The sequence below is a fragment of the Ambystoma mexicanum genome, chromosome 2p (assembly GCF_040938575.1).
Source record: "Ambystoma mexicanum isolate Mex_15411 chromosome 2p, UKY_AmexF1_1, whole genome shotgun sequence".
Classification (NCBI taxonomy): Eukaryota; Metazoa; Chordata; class Amphibia; order Caudata; family Ambystomatidae; genus Ambystoma; species Ambystoma mexicanum.
The window spans coordinates 877,815,719-877,837,303 of record NC_090923.1 but is presented as its reverse complement, the minus strand read 5'-3'; the positions used below and the strand labels follow the sequence as shown (position 1 = coordinate 877,837,303).

Genomic DNA, 21,585 nt, shown 5'->3' with positions numbered 1-21,585 from the left:
GCTCCCACCATCGGCAGTGCTTACAGAAAAGGACAGGGCAGATCCATGGAGCCTTTGATAGTTAATTAGGCTGGCCATGGCAGGAGGAAGGTTTTGCCTTCCTCCTTCTGAGATACCTTAATGTACTCTTGGCTGTCACATTCCAACTCAATATAACAGGGGGGACGGCACCTGTAGGTTGTGCCCACCCAGAGTACATAGGTCTATGTGTATGTTGTGTTGTGAGCATAGGAAAATGTGTGCGGATTAGCCCCACACATTTCCCGGAGGTTGATATACCATTGTTCAATTTGATTTAAAATTTCAAAAAAGGCCAGGAGAGTGCACACCCACCATGTGGATGGTCGAATTCCTCACAATGCTGCCATTTGCATGGTATTGAGGTGCGCTTAGGCACTTATTTTTATGTGGACAGGTTGATAATCGTTCTCCACACTGGGTTACCTATTCTACAGTATGACGAGTGCCTTAGAACCCACCTTTGGGTTCTCCTCACTGCTTGGGTGCACAGACCAATAGGGAACTGGAAAAGCACTTTTTTGATGCAGAAGCAAGAGGGAGTGCAAGCAACTACAAAGGTCAGGCGATGTCCTGGGAGTGAAGATACAAGAGACCATTTCTGCTAAAATGACAAACATGCCACTGCGCCACCCAGTGGTCATCCCTGGAAGTTCACCTCCAGTTCATTGTGACTGAGCAATGCATTGTGGTTATTCCAATTAGATGAAAAACATGCATTTTTGCTCAATCCAAGATTAAAGGGTATGACTTTACGCCCCTCCTCGGCAGGTTTTTTTTAATTCGGCCTAGAGGCAATAGGCTCAAATTATGGACAGATTGCCCCTTCCTCTCCCGACATGCTGCTTCTGATGTGATGGCTTAACCTTTGAAACCTGGAGTTACCCAAACACAGAAGGAGCCACTGCGCTATATCAACACCATCCTTATTTCCGCAGAGACTGTAGGGTGTTGCTGGACGGAAAGCACTGTTGTCTTTAAATATGCAATCCATTTGTCTGTCCTTACAAAACATGTGCTTTCCATCGTCAACACATTAGAGAGTACGTCTTTCATTCTTTTTTTGTTTTATGCGTGGGTTGGGGTAGTGAGAGCGGGACCACAGGTTTTCTCTCGTTTGGGGGAGTTGTGCTCGGCATGTTGCCCATAGATGTATGCAGCATGCACCTTTATCACTTCTGCCATCTCACTGAGATGAGAAATGCTGACCCACATAGTACGAACATATGCCTGGAGCAGGAACTTTAAAATCCTCACCTACCTTTCAGCAATCAGAACCTGCATTGACATATTTTGATTTGATTTAATTGTTTTTAATTTAAACAAAAATATTTTAATAGAAATGTTTTAACTACTAATTCATTACATCACATTTACCACAACTTTTTTTATAAATGTTTCTCTCTTTCATGCTAATAGTATTTTTGAATAGATCAAAAACTCAACTGCGGGCTTCATTATGGGTCCGGCGATAACCGTGCCTTTAAAACCGGCAGGTAGCCGCTGGACCTGTAAACAGTTACCGGCACCTGACTTGCCGTATTACAACCCCGGCAGCTGGAAAGTCAGGCACCAGTAAAATGTTGTTCCCCATTCCTATAGTGTACCATAGGACTCTATAAGAATGGGGACCACGAAAACACTGGCACCGTTAATAACGGTGCTGGTGCTTCCTTGAAACTCTGTGGGCGGGTGCCAGTCCGCCCGGCAGATCACACCTGTCAGGCGGGAGGGCACCCGTCCAGCAGAGTTTTACTTTGCCGGTCCGGAAACAACAGTGCCAGTAAGCTCACTTGTTTCCGGACCGGCAAGGTTGTAATGAGGCCCAGTGTCTTTAAAGGCCACTCCATTAGAGCATAGGCCACACCTATCACAAAGGTTACACGCACTTGTTATGCCTCAGCAAGGACTCCGTGGGTTACACCTCCACCCCCGCCCCCCCGATTTGTGTGATGTCTTTGGACCCCATTGCTCTCCTTTTTCATCCCACTTGAAGCACTTCAAAAGGAGAGGTGCAAGTAGGAGAAACCGGGGAGAGGTGGGGCAGTGGGTTTGATTAGGAAAGTACTTAAAAAGGCACAGGGAACGGGGATTGGCTGAAGAGAAAGGCAGAGGAGGTAGACAATACCTCATGAACCCAAAATGTCATGATTCCTGCCCCTCATGTCCCCAGCCCTCCAAGATGTCAGGCTGGAGCCAGGCCACGATCACCTACATGGCCCTCAAGGGCCTCTCCACCCCTCCAAAGACCCACTTGGAGTCAGACTCTGCGCTTGTGGCACCAGACTCACTCACCCCCATAGGATAACATTGGGTATTGGACTTGTAGTGCATTGATGGGGACAAGATGGATGCCCCCACATATTTCGGTTCCCAGAACTGTTTGTGCGGTCTAGTCTTTTGGGTGTGGTTCAGCCCAGAGGCACCCGGGACACCCAGAGACTATTTAAACCACACCAAGGCTGAGAAACATGCTTTGTGTTTTCTGCACCTGCAGCTTGACACTCACTGTGTTCGGATCGGTCTCCAGTAGGCCTGCATCTTTCTTCTGCGCTCAGCTCCTGCAAGAACAAGAACACTGTTAGGAACAGCCTTACCTTGCGGCGCTTCTGCCCATCAGTCATCGCTCCTTCTGTTCTGCGGGCATCTTCCGGGGTGTCATTCCCATCCCGGCACGCCGCTTCCTAAGGAAAAGGGAAAAGAACAGAAAAAAGGCATTAGTAAGCATTCTGCAAATCTTTGCTTATTTTTAAATACTGTACGAACTTCAAACGCTTACCTGAATCCCAGCCGTTCTGGGGGAACTCTGTCTCTGGAACTTCTCATCCATCTGTAAAAGTGAAAAGACACTCCAGGTTAGCGTGGAAACATCTAGAGGCGCCGCATACCGCACTTACCCACTGCATTTTCTTCATAACCGGCATCCACGCTGAAAACGTCGCGGCACCTAAAAGGCACAGAAAAATAACTCAGTTCAATGCAAATTCGAAAGGGGTGCATCGCGCTCTCACTCACCTTCAGCGCTACTCATCTCAGCAGCATGCCACCATCCCCAGACGCCGGCCATCATCTAAGGAAGGAAAGGAACAAAGTTAGAGAACTGTTCAAAAGACTCATTATACTTACCTGTCGGACTCTTGCCAGTGAAGTAACTAGGCAGTAACGAACCCGCATCAATCAACGCGTCCCTGAGCTGAAGGCAGGACAAAGAGCACACTATCCAAGAAAACAAGGTGAGCTGTGGATCAAAGGGAAGGGTCGGACCGCGGGGAAGAAGGGGGTTCAAGCACACAGAGAGAATAGGGGGTTAAACTCTACCAATCCTGTGTTTCAGGCCCAGTCTCCAGTCGAATAGCCTCCAGGGAAGGGTTCGAGGTCGTAAGAGGTCAGAACAGGCTGAGTGATGTCCCCGTGGATACCAGGTGAGCGTTACACAAAATTAAGGGTCACAACAGAGTGCGGACATACAGGGAAATGGAGGGCCAGGACAAGGGGGAAAGGTAATGGCTGGCAGATCATAAGAAAGAATAGAGTTTAAGAATAGAAAATGGCTTGTGGTCGACTAGATATACACCAAAATGTATACATAGGGCCTCGTTATGATTTTGGTGGTAAATCAACAATAAATTCACTGATTTACCGTGAAAATCATTTCCTGTTACTGCCACTCAGTCCTGTGGCATGACCAAGGGATTACGAGCGGTGGTATGGTGGTGTAAATTCCCATTTTTTGAGTCTTTAGGACTCTATGGAGATTTTTGGTGGATTTATCATGCGTGGTAATTCCAACATGGTTAATCCACAAAATTTTGGCCTTTAATTGGAGGAGTAGCATCCATTATTAAGCTGGAGGTAAATCGTTCACTTGAAGGTCAAACTCTGAATTCAGCGAGGTGGTGAAAGCAGCAATAATTCCAGTACCTCCAAAAATGTGGAGGTAACATAATTACTAGCATGTTTTCCAATGCACAGCCAAACTCGTAATGAGGCAGAGAGAAAGGTCAAATAAAAACGGATGAGTTGAAAGCGCATTAATGAAGATAAGAAAAATCAGTACAAATAAAAAAAAACACCTACAATTATTTAGAGAAAAATATCCCTTAATAAAATAAAATAAAAAATGTAGGGCGTAAATCAAAATAAATGAATGAGTCGAAATCAAATAAAAGGTATTATTGCAATATCTCCTGTAAATTGACTAGTGAGTGGACTGTGAACTCTGCCGACCTGAATAATGGCTCCATGCACTTGGCAGCCCTCCTATCACGCTCTTCAGGATATCCCTCAGTTTTAAATAACAAATTCCCATGTTCATCGTTCTTTCAAATATATTCACCGAGATAGTAAAAGCCCTTTTTTGTGTATTCCGCAGAACAGAAGGTAGCCTAGATGCCACAATCCACTCCTTTGCAGTTGGGTTTTTACATTTTGCATCTTTTTCATCAACCACTAACCCCCAAAGACTGGGGGTGGATGTTTCAGGCGAGGTCCTCGAGCCTGGACATTTATTGTTTATATTTTAAGGAGTGACTGGTTTATTGACATGGGCCTTCCCTTGAGTTCTATCTACACCTAATGAAAACCACAAAAAATGCGCACATATTCTGAAACAAGGAAGGACGTTTCCAGCCAAAAATGGAATAAGGATAACCTATTGCCCACTCCAACCGGACATCAAAAAGTATTGACACTCATGAGCACATCTAAGATACAGTAGCATGTCAGTGAGGGTGGATCACTGCTCTGCAACAGCCGCACTGCTCTCAATCCGTGGATATGTGTACGGACTCTGTTTCAAGCTCTATGATACAGTGGCATGTCAGTGAGGTTGGATCACTGTTCTGTCACCAGCCGCACTGCTCTCAATCCGTGGCTATGTGTACGAACTCTGCATCAAGCTCTAAGATACAGTAGCATGTCAGTGAGGGAGGATCACTGCTCTGCAACAGCCGCACTGCTCTCAATCCGTGGATATGTCTAGGGACTCTGTTTCAAGCTCTATGATACAGTGGCATGTCAGTGAGGGTGGATCACTGTTCTGTCACCAGCCGCACTGCTCTCAATCCGTGGCTATGTGTACGAACTCTGTATGAATCTCTAAGATACAGCAGCATGTCAGTGAGGGTGTCACTAGCCGCACTGCTCTCAATCCGTGGATATGTCTAGGGACTCTGTTTCAAGCTCTAAGATATAGCGGCATGTCAGTGAGGGTGGATCACTGCTCTGCAACAGCCGCTCTGCTCTCAATCCGTGGATCTGTGTACGGACTCTGTTTCAAGCTCTATGATACAGTGGCATGTCAGTGAGGGTGGATCACTGTTCTGTCACCAGTCGCACTGCTCTCAATCCGTGGATATGTCTAGGGACTCTGTTTCAAGCTCTAAGATATCTGCCACCAGCCGCTCTGCTCTCAATCCGTGGATATGTGTACGGACTCTGTTTCAAGCTCTATGATACAGTGGCATGTCAGTGAGGGTGGATCACTGCTCTGCAACAGCCGCACTGCTCTCAATCCGTGGCTATGTGTACGAACTCTGTATCAAGCTCTAAGATACAGTAGCATGTCAGTGAGGGAGGATCACTGCTCTGCAACAGCCGCACTGCTCTCAATCCGTGGCTATGTGTACGAACTCTGTATCAAGCTCTAAGATACAGTAGCATGTCAGTGAGGGAGGATCACTGCTCTGCAACAGCCGCACTGCTCTCAATCCGTGGATATGTCTAGGGACTCTGTTTCAAGCTCTATGATACAGTGGCATGTCAGTGAGGGTGGATCACTGTTCTGTCACCAGCCGCACTGCTCTCAATCCGTGGCTATGTGTACGAACTCTGTTTCAAGCTCTATGATACAGTGGCATGTCAGTGAGGGTGGATCACTGTTCTGTCACCAGCCGCACTGCTCTCAATCCGTGGATATGTCTAGGGACTCTGTTTCAAGCTCTAAGATATCTGCCAGCAGCCGCTCTGCTCTCAATCCGTGGATATGTTTACGGACTCTGTTTCAAGCTCTATGATACAGTGCATGTCAGTGAGAGTGGATCACTGTTCTATCACCAGCCGCACTGCTCTCAATCCGTGGCTATGTGTACGAACTCTGTATGAATCTCTAAGATACAGCAGCATGTCAGTGAGGGTGTCACTAGCCGCACTGCTCTCAATCCGTGGATATGTCTAGGGACTCTGTTTCAAGCTCTAAGATATAGCGGCATGTCAGTGAGGGTGGATCACTGCTCTGCAACAGCCGCTCTGCTCTCAATCCCTGGATCTGTGTAAGGACTCTGTTTCAAGCTCTATGATACAGTGGCATGTCAGTGAGGGTGGATCACTGTTCTGTCACCAGCCGCACTGCTCTCAATCCGTGGATATGTCTAGGGACTCTGTTTCAAGCTCTAAGATATCTGCCAGCAGCCGCTCTGCTCTCAATCCGTGGATATGTGTACGGACTCTGTTTCAAGCTCTATGATACAGTGCATGTCAGTGAGGGTGGATCACTGTTCTGTCACCAGCCGCACTGCTCTCAATCCGTGGCTATGTGTACGAACTCTGTATGAATCTCTAAGATACAGCAGCATGTCTGTGAGGGTGTCACTAGCCGCACTGCTCTCAATCCGTGGATATGTCTAGGGACTCTGTTTCAAGCTCTAAGATATAGCGGCATGTCAGTGAGGGTGGATCACTGCTCTGCCACCAGCCGCTCTCCTCTCAATCCGTGGATCTGTGTACGGACTCTGTTTCAAGCTCTATGATACAGTGGCATGTCAGTGAGGGTGGATCACTGTTCTGTCACCAGTCGCACTGCTCTCAATCCGTGGATATGTATAGGGACTCTGTTTCAAGCTCTAAGATATCTGCCAGCAGCCGCTCTGCTCTCAATCCGTGGATATGTGTGCACTCTGTTTCAAGCGCTGTCATAATCACGTGCTCTTTGCGTAGCACATGATACCACTGCCTTGAGATTTACAGTGTAGGTTTTACTATCGCCCACATAATAATACTCATCAAAAGGGTGGACGTCTGGGTCTGTAGTAGATCATGTAGTCCACTGATCCTCTTACGGCCAATTCAGCACCCTTTTTGAGCACTAGAGCCCAACACGAAACTAAAAGAGGACATTTGATCTAATTGCCATCAAAATAAGTATTAAAGTGACATGTCTGATATGTCAAGGCTCTCCATTGAAGATTTGGGAAAATATAGAAAAAACCTGCTGGCAAGTTAAGCCTCCACCCGCTTTGGTTAGGAGCACAGTGAGAGTATTAGGAGACAGCCGCACCGGCAAATACTTGCACTAGCATCGACCTATACAATGTACACTTCCGCAATTGTTGTCAACCATTGGGTCTTGTAGGTTACTGAGGCTGTACATATTTCAAAAGAAAATCGTGGGGAAGAATTCTGAAAACGTCAGATTAATTAACAGCATTAAGAGAAGTCGCTGGCTGGTGAGAACAGACAGAAGCTTTTCCATTTGATCTGCAGGATTTACCTGCAGCATGTGAGGGCCCTGTTGGGCAATAAGGTGGCAAGACTCTGTACTGGATGGACTTACTCCAAGAACCCAAGGAGACCACAATAACTTGTGTTTGCTATTAAATTAACAAGATTCACAATATGGTGTATAAAGTATGAGTTTGGTCCTACTGATGACAAAATGGCACATTGCATCTACGACACGCGCGGGTAAGCTTATCCGTCAACCATGGTATATTTGACCAGTGTTGCTCCTTATTATAAAAACAAGTACATTCAAATGTAGTTTACTTGTGGCATGTGCATTGATGTACGGATTAAAAAAAATATGAATATGATATCCAGTGCAAAGAGCGGACTGGATATCATATTCACTGGAGCAGTGTTACGACAAAACAAAGGGAGATGCCCTTGCGCCCATTGACATGCGTAGCCTTAACTAATAGTCTTGAAAGGTAGCCATCATTGCGGAAATCGTATTGGCTAGCTAGGTCAGCACACTTTATCAGTGTGCCAACTCTTTACATTGTTCCACTGAACCAAGCTCAGGCTAAGACCAGACCCAACTCTGCAACTGAAAGCCATTTTGTGCTTCTATGTTAACCAGATGTAGCACTGCCGGTATCATTTCCCCAGCCTCATTTACCAGCTTGGAGGAACCAGCATGCGTTAGATACTAGAAGTAAGGTTACCAGGTGAGTCCATGTCACCGGGGATGTCATATGCAGTCCTGGGCTTTGCTTTCACTTTAACTTTATTTTAGTCCAATGCATTCAATTGAAGGTAACCAAGACTACAGCCTCCAGAGTGCAATTCATGGTGAAATGAAAGCTCAGGGCCGGGGCATGGTGTCTCCCAGTCACAGAGTTATCTGGGAGTTATTTGGGAGCCTTAACCAGACGGTCTCTAAGATATTATACAAAAGGATCCAAAACATACGAAAGGCACAAAAGCTGAAAGTAATGATTGGCCAGGCAGCTAAAAGCAAGATCTTTGTCAAAGATGGCTTTTCACAATGAACGGTAGCATGCATCAAATGACAGCAGTTGGCAAGAAAATCCGGATTAGATAGGCCTATGGCACACTCTTTTTGGGTTACCCAATAAAAAAGGCAGAATAAATAAGTAACATTTATATAGGGAGATGTAGGGCATTGTCATATTTTTTTTAAACTAAATTAATGTTTTCAAATCATTACTGCCTTGACGTAGGTAGATATAAGAATGTCCAGGATGAATTAGTGCAGAACTGTCTCAACCGCAATCCGTCATCGGAGTCAAAGCCAGATTTCATGAACTAAACCAGAAGCCATTACTAACTCAATTCATTAACGAGGACATGCACTGAGCTAAATTGCCTCTTGCCTTAATGGCCAGCGCCGCCATGTATAAAAAGATTACAGTTCTCAGACTGCTATACGTCAGAAAAAAAAAAAATATCTGATTCAGGAAACTTTTTTTCAAAATTTTGACTGGAAATTGAAGCACTTACTTTGCTTTCCTAAGCCACCCAGCGTAGGCCTTTTAACTCTCTAAAAGTCATTCTAATAAGGGGAATGGGCTGCCCGACATCTTGAATACTATTGGGCAACACAAGTCCTTTTAGGGAATGGCTGGGAGTACTAATCTAGTGGTGTCCCTTCCATCTAACTAGAAGCAGACTGCAGTAGAAGGGCACATACAATACAGTGGCTTCCTCAAGCATTACTTTTCTATAGGACCCTTAGGAGTAAAGTGGGGAAAACTGTATACATAAATTGGTTTGCAAAGGCAGAATCCTACAGGGTCCTGCTGTTCCACTGTCGTTGGAAGAACGACATCCTCTAATGAACACTTGCCCATATTCCAAAAGTCGAGAAGAAGGAGCATTAGAAGATTGAACCACTTGGGAAACGATAGGTCAATGATATAGAGGTGCCCACAATGAAAAAGCGCATGAAAGAAACCAGGTTTCAATCTGTTGTGCAAGCGGGTCAAACCAAGTTGAATGACTGTGTGTCATAGTTGATCCCAGCACAGAGCGGGTGTCGAGCTGCGTTGTATACAGGAGCTCAGGAGTTAGAAGGTGGCTTTCGAGTTATGGAGGTCGGAATGTGTGCCAGGGTCGGTGTTTGAGACAGGTGTATCTACTGGTTAGGATCAATGAGTGATGCTCCAGCACTTCGTGTTGAGGTCCGGTATGGGTTCTAAGCAGTGACTTTGATATTCCAGTATGTGTTTTGGCAAGGTGGCAGTTCGTGGTCAAGCTGGATCAAATTGTTTTGTAACAGCTGGGAGAAAGTCAGCAAGTGACGTTGCAGCAACTCGAGTCGTGAGCGGCAAGGAGCAATTGATTTGATCCAGTCAGGTGATGGGCTCAGCAAGGTACAAGGAGGCAATGAGGTGGTTCGATCAGTGCAAGCACATTGGGCCTGTGTGGTTCCCGGCGGTGAGCAGATATCAAGCCAGGTCGAGGCAGTAGTAAGTTTTGATTCGGAATGGTGCTCGAAGAGGTGCGGATCGTGAGGGCCACCACTGTCCTTTTGACCGTCGAGGTGACGGTGAAGATGCTGGTGACTGGATGCACAGATAGGTTTCAGCAGTTCAAGATAGCATTCGAAGATCGCTGTTCGAAGGAGTCACTCAGGGACTGGTCAACTGTCGATGAAGATCAGCAACAAAGGGGATGGCGATTGAATGGTGGTTCGAAGGCTGTGTCTGTAGTGAAGATCTTCTGTTTCAATAATAATAATAATAATAATAATTTTGCATTTATATATCGCTACGAACCCTCAGGTATCTGAGCGCAGCTTGTTATTACCCACAGTGTGTGGGGCTCATTAATCGACCTCAGAAGATGAAAGGCTGAGTTTGGCCCTGCCGGGATTCCAACCTGCGTCAGCAGGCTCTGCATGGATGTCAAAGCGAGTGCTCTACTCGCTGTGCTATCTGACCGGCTGCCAAGTCAACGAGACGCTCAGCTGGTGCGGTATGGTGGTGAACTTGTTCAAACACGTGGCAAAGCGGTTTGATATGGTAGAGAGCCAAACGCAGCTCCAGAGGGTCCTGTAAGTTTGAAGGCATCGAATTGAGTTCGAATTGTGGTTTGAAGTAGTTTGGCTGGAGGACACATGATTGCTGGCTGGCTTGGTCCTCTGGTTGCTGTGAATCCCAATCCTGGGGCTCATGGATAGGTTTTGGTCCTTATTCCCATTGCCTCATTGCCTCCATACCACTGGTCTACAACTGCAGGTGTCCTACAACACAGTGAGGCCCTGGGCATCGTTGTGGTTGGCAAAGAGGCAGATCTTCTCCCAGCGCAGGTCATCCCAAATGGTCCCTGCGAATGGTTAGGGGACAGAGCTCGCCTCTGCCTTGGACACTCAGTCTTCTTCTCATTGGCAGAGAACTTTGAAGACATCAACTCTTCCAACATACTCTCCCAGCATAGGTCCAATGAAATCTTGTTGAAGGGTTGGAGTCCAAAAGATAATTCAAAGAAGTGGTGTGAGACCCCTTCTTTTAAATGCAAAAGCCCACAGACTATCTTTAGGGGTCCAATCCCTATTCTTGAAAGACATGGACATTTCCTTCTGACATCACACACAACGTGCTTTGTTCTGCAGAAGTGGCGGGACTAGGCAATCCGCCACACATGGACATTCTATAGGACGGAGGTAAGCCCTCCAATATCCCAGAGCAATTAGCACAATTCCAAAACTGAGACTGATACATCTCAAATACCTTCCTAGTATATTTCATTCGAGATACAGACAGAGGGATTGCTACCACACAGAAATACAGAGCTAATGGGAAGGGATCAGTGATCATATACCTCAAATATAAGGTATATAAGTAGATCTTGAACCAAAGTGATTGCATTGGAATATAGATTGCCCTGATTGTTCTAGTGTCAATACTGACCAAAAGAGGCATTGCAGAGTAATGTGCAGACCCAAGATCTCGATAATGGGAAAATGGAAATAAGGAAACAGTCTGCAACTTGCAGTTCCCCAGATGCTTTGGATTATGATTCCCACAATGCCTTACTAATGCCTTACTATTGACTAAGCTGGCTAGGGCTGATGGGAGCTGTAGTCCAAACCATCTGCAGAGCGAAAGTTTGAAGCCACTGGGTAATGGCGAGGTGAATGAAATGGAATCAATTGTGCTCTAAATCGGGAAATGACGACATGCTTGTGAAAATCTGGGACAAATAGTCGAGCGCATGTCACAGTACTTAAAAAGGAGGACTATGGGAGGTATTTGAATTCACAAGTGGGGGGGACAATACAGGACTATATGGTCAGACTTCAATAACTGATTTGAATTGATTGAGGTATTTATATCACGCAAACTCATCTGAATGAACTGCATCTAGGTGCAGATGGTGGCTGATGAGTGGGCACCAGTAGTATCACAGTGAACACATCATTCCTGCTATCACCCTACTTTAAATTAGTTACTTAAAGAGAAAGGTTTTCATAGATTTGTGAATTTGAATAGGGTATTTTAATGGTGTATAGACCGACAGTTCAAGAGCCGCTAAAGAGAAACCTGTCAAGTGCCCGAGCAAAAGATTGTAGCGTCATGTGAGCGATGTGTGAATGACATATTAGATGCTCAACGCTTTCTCAGATGGTTGTGGAGGAAACATATAGGGTGATATCAGTTTACAAGGAGATGGAGCACATGTAATTATCATCACCATTTTCAAGCAGAGCATCTGACCTCATGAGCCTGTTAAGGTGAATGTGGATACAGCCTTATCGGACACATCTGGCGAAGAGAAAATGGGAAAGGAATTATCGGCCTAATGAAGAGAGGGTAGTCAGGGCATTATCACCCTGGCAAGCAGAAAGTAGACCGTGCATTGTCAGCCAGATGAAGAAAATGTGGGCTGGTCATTATCAGCCTGGTAAAGAGAATATGGCTGAAGAATTCATGGATGCACCACCGGGTGCCAAGACTAATAATATACTTTATGGGCCTCATTACGACCCTGGCGGTACGGGGTTAACGGCGCCGTAAACGGTGCCGGCGCTGTTAACCCCGTACTGCCTCATTACGAGGTCCCCTTGCGGGACAGTGTAAGCACGCCTGGTAAAACCAGGCGTGCTTACAGAGTCCCGCGAGGGGAAGAGGGAGCAAACAACGGGCCAACTCGTAATGGCCCGTTGTTTGCTCCCTCTCCCATTCCCATTCAGCCCTATAGGGGCTGAAATGGGAATGGGGAAGTACCGGTTCCGGGTCCTTGGAGGGAGGAATTACCGGGCCTTCTGAACTCGGAATGGCCCGGTAATTCCTCATTCTGTGGACCGAGACCCGGACGTGATTTCGGCGGCAGCCATGCCGCCAATAGTGCCATGGCTACCGCCGAGGTCGTAATGAGGGCCCATGTGTGTTCCCATGGGGAAATACACCTTGAACGCATTCAGCAATCTCAAGCACCCAAAGAAGACTCTTTATGTACACAAATGCATATATGTATATCTATTTTATTTCATTGTCATGTTTACACATATACAGATCCAGCTTTTCAATTCTTACATAGCACATCCTAATTGTGCAAAAATAGTAGCAAACAAGTAGCAAACAAAGTAGCAAAAAGATGGCAAAAAGAGCTCTCACGGTCTGACTACACAGGTGACTAACTTACATCTCTAAGTAAACTGTTCGATACAATCACATATCAATATATTATTTCCTAGTTTTACTATGTGCAACTAGGACATCATATAAAAAGAAATCAAAAGAATATTTGCAATATTACATAAGTCACGCAAAACCATGAAAAGTCACACTTTTTAAGGAAAGAAAAGACATTAATGTGAATACCACACAAGGATGTCTAGTATTTTACAACACATACTATTTCTTTGTCTACAGTGCCTCTTATGTTTTGGCTGAAAGGAGGATACATTTCTGCCTCAGCGTGATCAGTTAATCTTAGGTTTTGTAAACGCCCATCTTCATATTGCAAGAACCTAACACGAAAAATCAGGAAAAGAAAAAGTGAATCCAAGTATATATCAGTAAAGGTCAAATCATGGACCTACTCCCATCTGTAACTACTTTAGTATTTTACGTGGTGACGTATCTGTACAAGCACGTCACCACGTCTAAGAGTGAGGGTACACACAATAGAGCCTGTAGAATAAATCCCCTGCTCATAGCACATACTTACTCTCATTTGGGCCAGAGCGTCCCACGCATGCCACCCAATGTCCTAGCTTGTCAGTGTGCTGGCCAAACAACTTGTCTGGTACGAAACATAGTTCTGAAGAGTTCCAGATTGCGTTCTCGAGTGTCATCATTCTAATCATAAGGGTTTTATTTTCTACCTGTGTGTTCTTAGACTATTGATTTTACCTTATCAGTACTTCCTGAACAGCCTGATAGTCATTGGTGCTCTGCTTGTGTATGTAACACGAAGGCAGCTCAAGGGGCCCAAATATGCAGGGTCAGAGACAAGGAAAATGTATCAAAGCCTGCGGGTTTACCGGAAGCCGGGCAGTGCATTGTTGGCGGATATGGAGAAAGCAGACAGGGCATTATCAGACAGTTAAAGAGAAAGTTTTCAGGGCATTATCAGCCAGATAAAGAGAAGTTGGATGGATGATTATGAGCCTGAGAGAAGATGGAGGAAGCATTGCTGTCCAATGGGCATTGCAGTCATGCCAGAACACTGCCCTATTGACTACCCCTTTGTAACAGAATCGAGGAATGATAGAATTTTGCTTGGCCTATGGAATTGATGGTGGGCATTTGTGATGACCTGAACTAGTATACGAAGGGTCAACCCTGAGTCAAAGTATCCCACAAGTTCTTTTAGGCAGGGGACGCCATAGACTTGTTCCATCTGAACTGAGGTTTTAGGAGATAGGAACAGTAGAACCACAGTCTTGCTTCCATTAAGGCAGAGCCCATTGAGGGCCATTCAGTCATTGATTTGCTGAAGGAACCGTGTAGTCTTGTGGTGGTTTTATCTGTTTTTATCCAGCCAGATCGGTAGTGTGTGCCATTGTCATACAAGTGAAACAGGATTTGGAATAGTTTCTAGATTGCAGAAAGAGGTCTCATGTAAACATTGAGCAGCCATGGGGATATTGATGGTCCTTGTGGGACCCTGCATGTTGGGTTGTATGGTTTCCATTGAAAGTGGCAAAAGACACAAGGAACCATCCGTCTTTAGGGAAGGAGGTCATCCCTGGTAGGGTATGTTCATGATATGTTCATGGCTATAGAGGAAGGTGTTGTGGTTGGCTGCCGTAGGTTGTGGAAAGGTTTATTTAAATTGGTGCAGCTCGCTGAATGCAGCCCAATGCTCTTAGTATTACCTCGCTGATGTTGGGTAGGGTGGTAGTGGTGCCCGGTTAAGGTCTAAACCAAGAATGTTGGTTGTGTAGGACAGAGTTTGTCTCGTCCTAGCTTTGGAGTCCATCTGTAGCATTGCTTTGAAGTATTTGTTCCCCTCAGAGTGTTGATTGGAGATCAGGTTGAAATGATCAAAGTCCTTTGGGCTAGCATTATATTTTCAGGCGAGGGGTTATTCTGGTGGGTTGTAGCGAGCTCCTACGCAAAGGGGGCATTGATAAGATAGGCCAGCTAGGTGGCATGGGTCTTGCCGAAGGCTGCGGGGCATCATCATTGCCACCAAGTCTATTACCTGTTCCATCTACGTGGGGGTGAAGTTTATGACTGATCACCTGGTGAACGTGATATGGGTGTAGAAGGCTGGTGGGTTGGTTGGAGCATTTTGCTGCTTCAATGTTCCTGGTGAAAGCTATACTAAGTGTGCCTCCATTCAGTGCTGGGTGTATAGAATTTCTGAATTTGAAACATGAGCGGGATAGGCCAGCGCGTTGTTCTTCTTGAAGATTTCAGCCAATGTGCAGATTTGGGGGTGGCCCTTTGCGTTATGATTCCACTTGGTGTGGATTTTACAAGCTGTGTCCATTTCAGAATGAGATCTGTAACATAAGCTCGTTCCTTCCTGTTGTGTTTGGGTGGGCCTGCTTTTTGTCAAACCATTTGTGGGGGGGCATTAAGGTCAGTTTTGGTCTTTTGTAGGGTTTACAGTGGCTTTCTAATATTTGATGGCTGCTTCTCAATAAGGTCTCTCGGTCTGGAGGTACCTCTCACAGTATCTGATGTAGTTTAAATGGACCAGCAGATGTGGCTTGGGATCGCTTGCCAGAAGATAGATGAGGGGATTGATGGATTTCTGGGGGTCATACCAGACTTCAGTCTTGTGAAGGGGCTTGCTGCAGCTTGCCGAATCTCTTACTGAAGGGTCATTAATCGGTTTGCTCCATTTTCCATACTGTAAACATTTACGTAACAGTCACAGAGTGAAAGCAGAGAGGATGGTGAAAAGGAACAAGGGGGGGGGCACTTTGAGAAGTGGGACTGCTCCTTTGTAACTACTGCAACAGGATCTACAGTTTTATTCGGATCGATGCCCGACCTAACCTGGTTGTCTCTTTGAATTTTCAGCAAGCCAGAGTTTAAAGATACCCCATTGGACGTCTCACAGCTGCCAGCGATCCCAATGAGACTAGCGGACACTGCAGGCCTCTCTGACCTGGATGCTGATTTTAAAGGTAATTGCATGTACTGCTGCGGGCTTCCAAGATGATGCCTTAAGGTTTCAGTTTTGACTATGAATGTGAACCATCAGTCACACAGAACACTTCCTAAAATAGAAGTCTCTGCTTAATCCACAGATAAACAATTTAATTGGCCGGGACCATTGCTCTTCTGTGTCAATCCCAGACTTTCTGCTCATGGCTGCACTTTAGCTCCACCTAGTGTGGGACAAACCGCCGACCACAGAGTGTGCCGCGAGGGGAACATAGTGTTTGCGGATGGATACATCTTCAGTGCTTTAGTGATGTTGCTGTTCTCCAAGCTCATGTCATTGGGTTGTCACCTGATGCATGCTGGGTTGCTGTGGTCCTCTCCTCTAGCCAGTACGTTAGGGAAGAGGATCTCAGCAATATTTCTTTCATCAAATGACAAGCTATCTCAAAAGCCCTCTGGAAAAAGCAGTGATGCTGGGCTCCTCTCCCGTGCAACCTGTCTCAAACCTATGTACAGTGGTGCCAGTCTATGCAGGGAAAGAGTTTCCTACATGACAAGGAAGGTGGGAGATATACACGGACACCATATAGGAGAGAGAGAAGCCCTCCAGTATCCTAAGGATATAGCCATCATTCCAAAACTAAGACTGATCAGGTTCAAATAATGTCCTAGTATGTTCCATTCCAGATACAGAGAGGGGGGTTGCTAATACACACAGAAATACAGAGGTAATGGGTATAGACCCTTGATTATATACCTCAAATAAAAGGTATCTAAGTAGAACTTAAGCAAAGTGATTGTATTAGATTATTGCCCTGCGGCAGCCTCGCAAAGCCCAGATCCACTCGGGCTGTATACATAAACCTCATAGGCATAGCTAATGTTCATTTCTCTAATAAAAGCTCATTTGAGTAACGGACCTACACTGGGCCAGTCTCATTATCTGACTGACATATAATAATGAGCAGCCTGTGAATGCGAAGACGCCCACCCCTCCATCCTCTTGAGATGTCTCCACACTCATATGGCAACCAGGGAAATCATTTAGGGGTCGCCAGGGGGTGGCAACTACGACCCCTGAGGTCTCCCTTGCTAGCCCTTGCTGGCTTCTTGTACAGGCCTCTTATAAAAATATAATAAAAAAAGAACAGGGGTTCCACAAGTCTAACACTTTCAGCAGTGACCCTAAATAAGAAAGAGACCAGATAATTTGTCTTTTTAGAATTCTATACAATAATTGCTAGAATCATTAAAGGTTTATTTCAGGCACACTTCAGGGGGTGAGTCATTGATTTAGTCTGTTCTTAAACAACTAAACTCAGCCTTGCATCCTTCAGAGGTCGCAATAAATGAGTACCAACACAGGTTGGGTGATATTGTATGTATATTTGTTCTATATAAAGCGCTTAAGCGTAAGTGATATATACTAGCACATAATTATAATTTGGCCATGAACGTCGACTTGTATTCACAGTAATTTGGTAATATGGGCCTATACACCCTCACTACACACCAGTGCTGGTTCTGAGAGTCTCAACTGAGTCAAGTGGCGCATTGCCATCATCTTCCGCACCGGCACCGGTGGCACTGAGGCAATTTCATGCCACCGGCGTGCCCTGCGCTTCTATTGGCACTGAGTGGAGAACGTTCCTGTGCCAAGCAGCCATCCAACACATAGTGATCCACAAGTGCTCTTTCAGACTGAGGCCCATGCAGACACTGACACAAATGTCGACGACCCTGACAGTTATCTGACTCCAAGCATGTAGGTAAGAAAGATCCCGACTCTATAAAAAACTGGCCACAATTGAAAGAGATTTAGTGAAACCTGGCTTCCCATACCAGCCCGCCTCTGTGGATAACCAGGCAATACTATGATTCTGTACAAAATATGTCTACACAGACATTTTCATAATCCAGCTCATAACTAGTGTATTTAGTAATATGCATGCAGGTATAAATAACTCCTACATCAATCAAACCTACTTTATTGCACCAAGAGCAAACATGCAAGGCTGCAGACAATATCCTCTATCTTGTTCCTGGGGGCCACCCTATTACCAGAATCCTGGAGATGAGGCGGCCACAGTGAGGATTACTGCAATGTCCTCATACGTATTCATTGTGGATATCCTAAAAGCCAGGCTGGATTCTATTTGGGGGTAGACACGCCACCCTATAGATTCAAAAACCTGACCAGTAAAAATGTCTTTTTTAAGGATGTGTCAAGCAGTGTTGTTTTGTGGATCCGTTCAAGTCTGGAAATACATAGAAACATTGATCAGAATCATTGACCTTTGGGGGCCGATGAGTAGTGATAGTCCCCAATATGATTCTGTAGAGCAGGCGGTGCAGAATCCATGTCAGTCATGACTCTGTGATGATGCAGAACTACTTTGAAAGGCAACAGTAAAACACAGCTAGGTGTCTATCATGAATGCATGCAACCGAGGAGTCTGCATCAGGCGTCTGCACAGTGCCTCTATCCTGCTCTGCATCTAAACAGGGTTTAGGTCATCCTCATAATAAAGCAGGTGTTCTTTGAGTGCACTGACTACAAAATAATCTGCTGCAGATATTTGAGTGTAAATTAGATGTCTAGAGGCCTCATTACAAGTTTGTCGGTCTCCCGTCGGTACTACCAGCGGGATACTGGAAAACTGTAATACCGTTTCCACTACTTGGTCTGTCAGAATTACCAGCAGATTCCAAGTGGCGAAAACGCTGGTAAATCCCCATTCCATGTAGTCCTATAGGACTCCGATTTGTGGTATTAGTGCCCCCTGTCATTTCTTGCCAGTAGGGTGGCGGATATACCTCCAACTCAGAGCAAAAGGTCATTCCTCCACCCTACTGGCAAACCTGGAGTGTAGTAACGTGCCAGTGCAGTAACGTGCCGGTATGCGGTAATACAAGCACCTTATTACAGCACTGGCACACTCGTAATGATATATATGATATGATGTGGTATTTATAACGCGCCTGTACACAAGTGTTTCTAGGTGCGACAAGAAAAGGAGGGGGAAACAAAGGGAGGACAAAATAACTATCTTACTAGGCCTTGTGTCTTTCGGATCGTGCAGATGCAGTGAAGAGGGAAGGGTAGAAGTGCCAGGGGGGAGGGGTTGAGGGAGGTGCAGTTAACTCACAGGTGCAGTCAGCGGGTGGCACATAGGTGCAGAGAGAAGGTACTGTAGGGTTGCAGAAACAGACCCTTAAGAGCTGGCGACCCCGGAAGCAGTGCAAGGGCAACTGGACATGCAGGAGCCTGGGCCCAAGTTCAGAGGGTGACCGAGTGACCAGTGTGCAGAGCAGTCAGGTGCATCAGCAGGGGAGAGGAAGAGAGAAAGCGGAAGCGAAAAGGAAGGTCTTTAGTTGCTTCCGGAACCGGAGGCCCAAATGGCTCCCTTAAAGTTAATCATATCTTCAGTCTGAACCTTGCCCATGAGTCCGGATGCAGGGCCTTTTTTGGGCATAGAGCGATATCAGTGCATGTGCTGCATATAACCGCTGGGTTACCATCCAGCAACAGGAGCCCACTCCTGGTTTGAGTCCTCTGAGACAATTATTATTGGAGCAGATTAGGTTTTTAGGGCCTGTCTGGTGTCCACGTTCCCCCATGCTTGTGGCACTGGGCAGTTGCCTATTATCTACCACAGAACCATCCCTGGTGCCAAGGGAGCCGCATATACAGCAACAGTCACACCGCTGATCCCCACACAAAACGCTAATGCAACCAGGTTTTTCAGTGTCGGGTACAGCTTTTCTTGTGTATTTTACAAAATGTTCTTCAAAGGTGTACACTTACTATGTGATTGAGTGTGGGAAGGGAAATAGCCCACACTCCATGGTAGTGCTTTAAGGAGGCATGGAAAGAGAATGTCGGAATGACTGTGCATTAGATTAGAAGCTAACATTACGTTCCAAATACATGGATGAATTACATATATACTCACTCTCGTCTGCTCCACTTCTGTCGAGTATATAGGGGTTGCCAAGGTCTAATTTCGTCCAGCTTGGCAGGCACTATTTTGCAGAAAGCTCCCTGATAGGCTGGACTAGATGCAGCACCTCCTTATGGTCCTTTTCCTTTTACTATGGGAGGGTCTGGTATAGTAATGCCCGCTACCGCTCAGATGGATGCTTTTCCGAGTCTCTTCACGACTCTGTTGAAATAAATGACAGTTCCCTGGACCTCCGGTGGATTTTCTAGTTTCTAGGTTTGTAAACCATCTTCTCTCAGACAGACTGCTTGATGTAGTAGTTGTAACTAGTTTTGCCTTCTCGGTCAAAGTCCTCTTACGTGCCTTCATAAAACAATTGGCTGGCTCTTTCTTCATGCTGGAACGCTTTGTTGGGTGTTGTCTTTGGCAACTCTTACTGGTTTTTCTCTTCTGCTTCCTCATGGTTTTCTGGTTCACTTTGTCTCTGACATTTCTCACAATGCCTGTTGCAGATAGTGCTCAATAGTTAGATCAACCTTTGCCTTTCTCTTTGCTTACCTTCAAATGCCAAAGAGCTGGTTATGCTGACCTGGTTTCTACTGGGTGAGCCACAGTAGTGTGGCATCCTTCTCCACCTTCTGACTCCCCATCTCCTTAGTGCCCATTACTCTGATTGATCATAGATTTCCATCCATGGCTGCTGGCCTTCCTTTGGTTAGGATGAAGATGGTGCACCCTAGAGTACTTTAGGCCTCTGGAGGCAACCTGGGTCTCCCTTTGCGGCCGCGTGTTTGTTCTCTTCATCCTAAATTCACAGACCAGGTCCTGCGTGAGAGCGGCCCGAGGCTTATTCATCACCTCCCCTCTTCCTAGTGTCCATGGACTAGTAGGGAACTGTGGATTACTTTTTACAGTTCTTGATGAAGCAATAGGCAGAGGAATGAGTCATTATAAATGAAACCAAATATCCCACAATCAGGGTGAGGTATCTTCTCCTTGGGTATCTGTCCTGCTCCTGCCTTTCTGATGCAAGATTATTGTGGGGTGTGCGATAACCTTCATCCTCAATTCAGGTGGGGAGATTTGGCAGGGTAAGCCCCTAACCCTACCACAAATATGGCATATGTTAGCCATTCAAAGACTACATTTCCAGCTGATACTTAATGTAGTCTCACGCCACGCCTGCATATTTAAATTTAAAATGTCGATATATTCTTAGAAGATAAGCCGGGGAAAAGATGATAATGGAGCACAGGGAAGACTTAAAAAAGCCAACATCCAACCTACACTGATTCTGAAGGGGGAGTAAGGGCAAGTAGAATGTCCCCTTCTGCATTTTACATTGAGCGAGACGGGCTGTTATATTTATTTTTTGAGAAGGGCTTTCAGATTGTATTCAGATTTGAATGTAATTTCCTTTTTGCATTCAGGCTCTTAAAAAGCATTTGTACAATTGTTTTGACATCATAAAATGTCACTTTTTACCAATAATGTCTACCTCGCCTCATCATGACTATCACTCCTTTAAATTATTTCATTTGATGTGTAATACAGAACCCAAAACCCAAAAGCTGAAAAATTCCCGGCCT

The 21,585-nt window shown here is 45.6% G+C and overlaps 1 protein-coding gene across 2 annotated transcripts in view; it reads left to right on the top strand.

Moving 5' to 3' along the window:
* The window catches only part of NPAS1 (neuronal PAS domain protein 1), a 670,224-nt gene that overhangs the window by 635,291 nt on the left and 13,348 nt on the right, over positions 1-21,585 (top strand). For both annotated transcript variants that reach the window (XM_069644570.1, XM_069644571.1), the window contains one exon: positions 15,966-16,072. In XM_069644570.1, the coding sequence (XP_069500671.1) occupies positions 15,966-16,072 (107 nt within the window). The remainder of the gene's footprint in view (positions 1-15,965; positions 16,073-21,585) is intronic.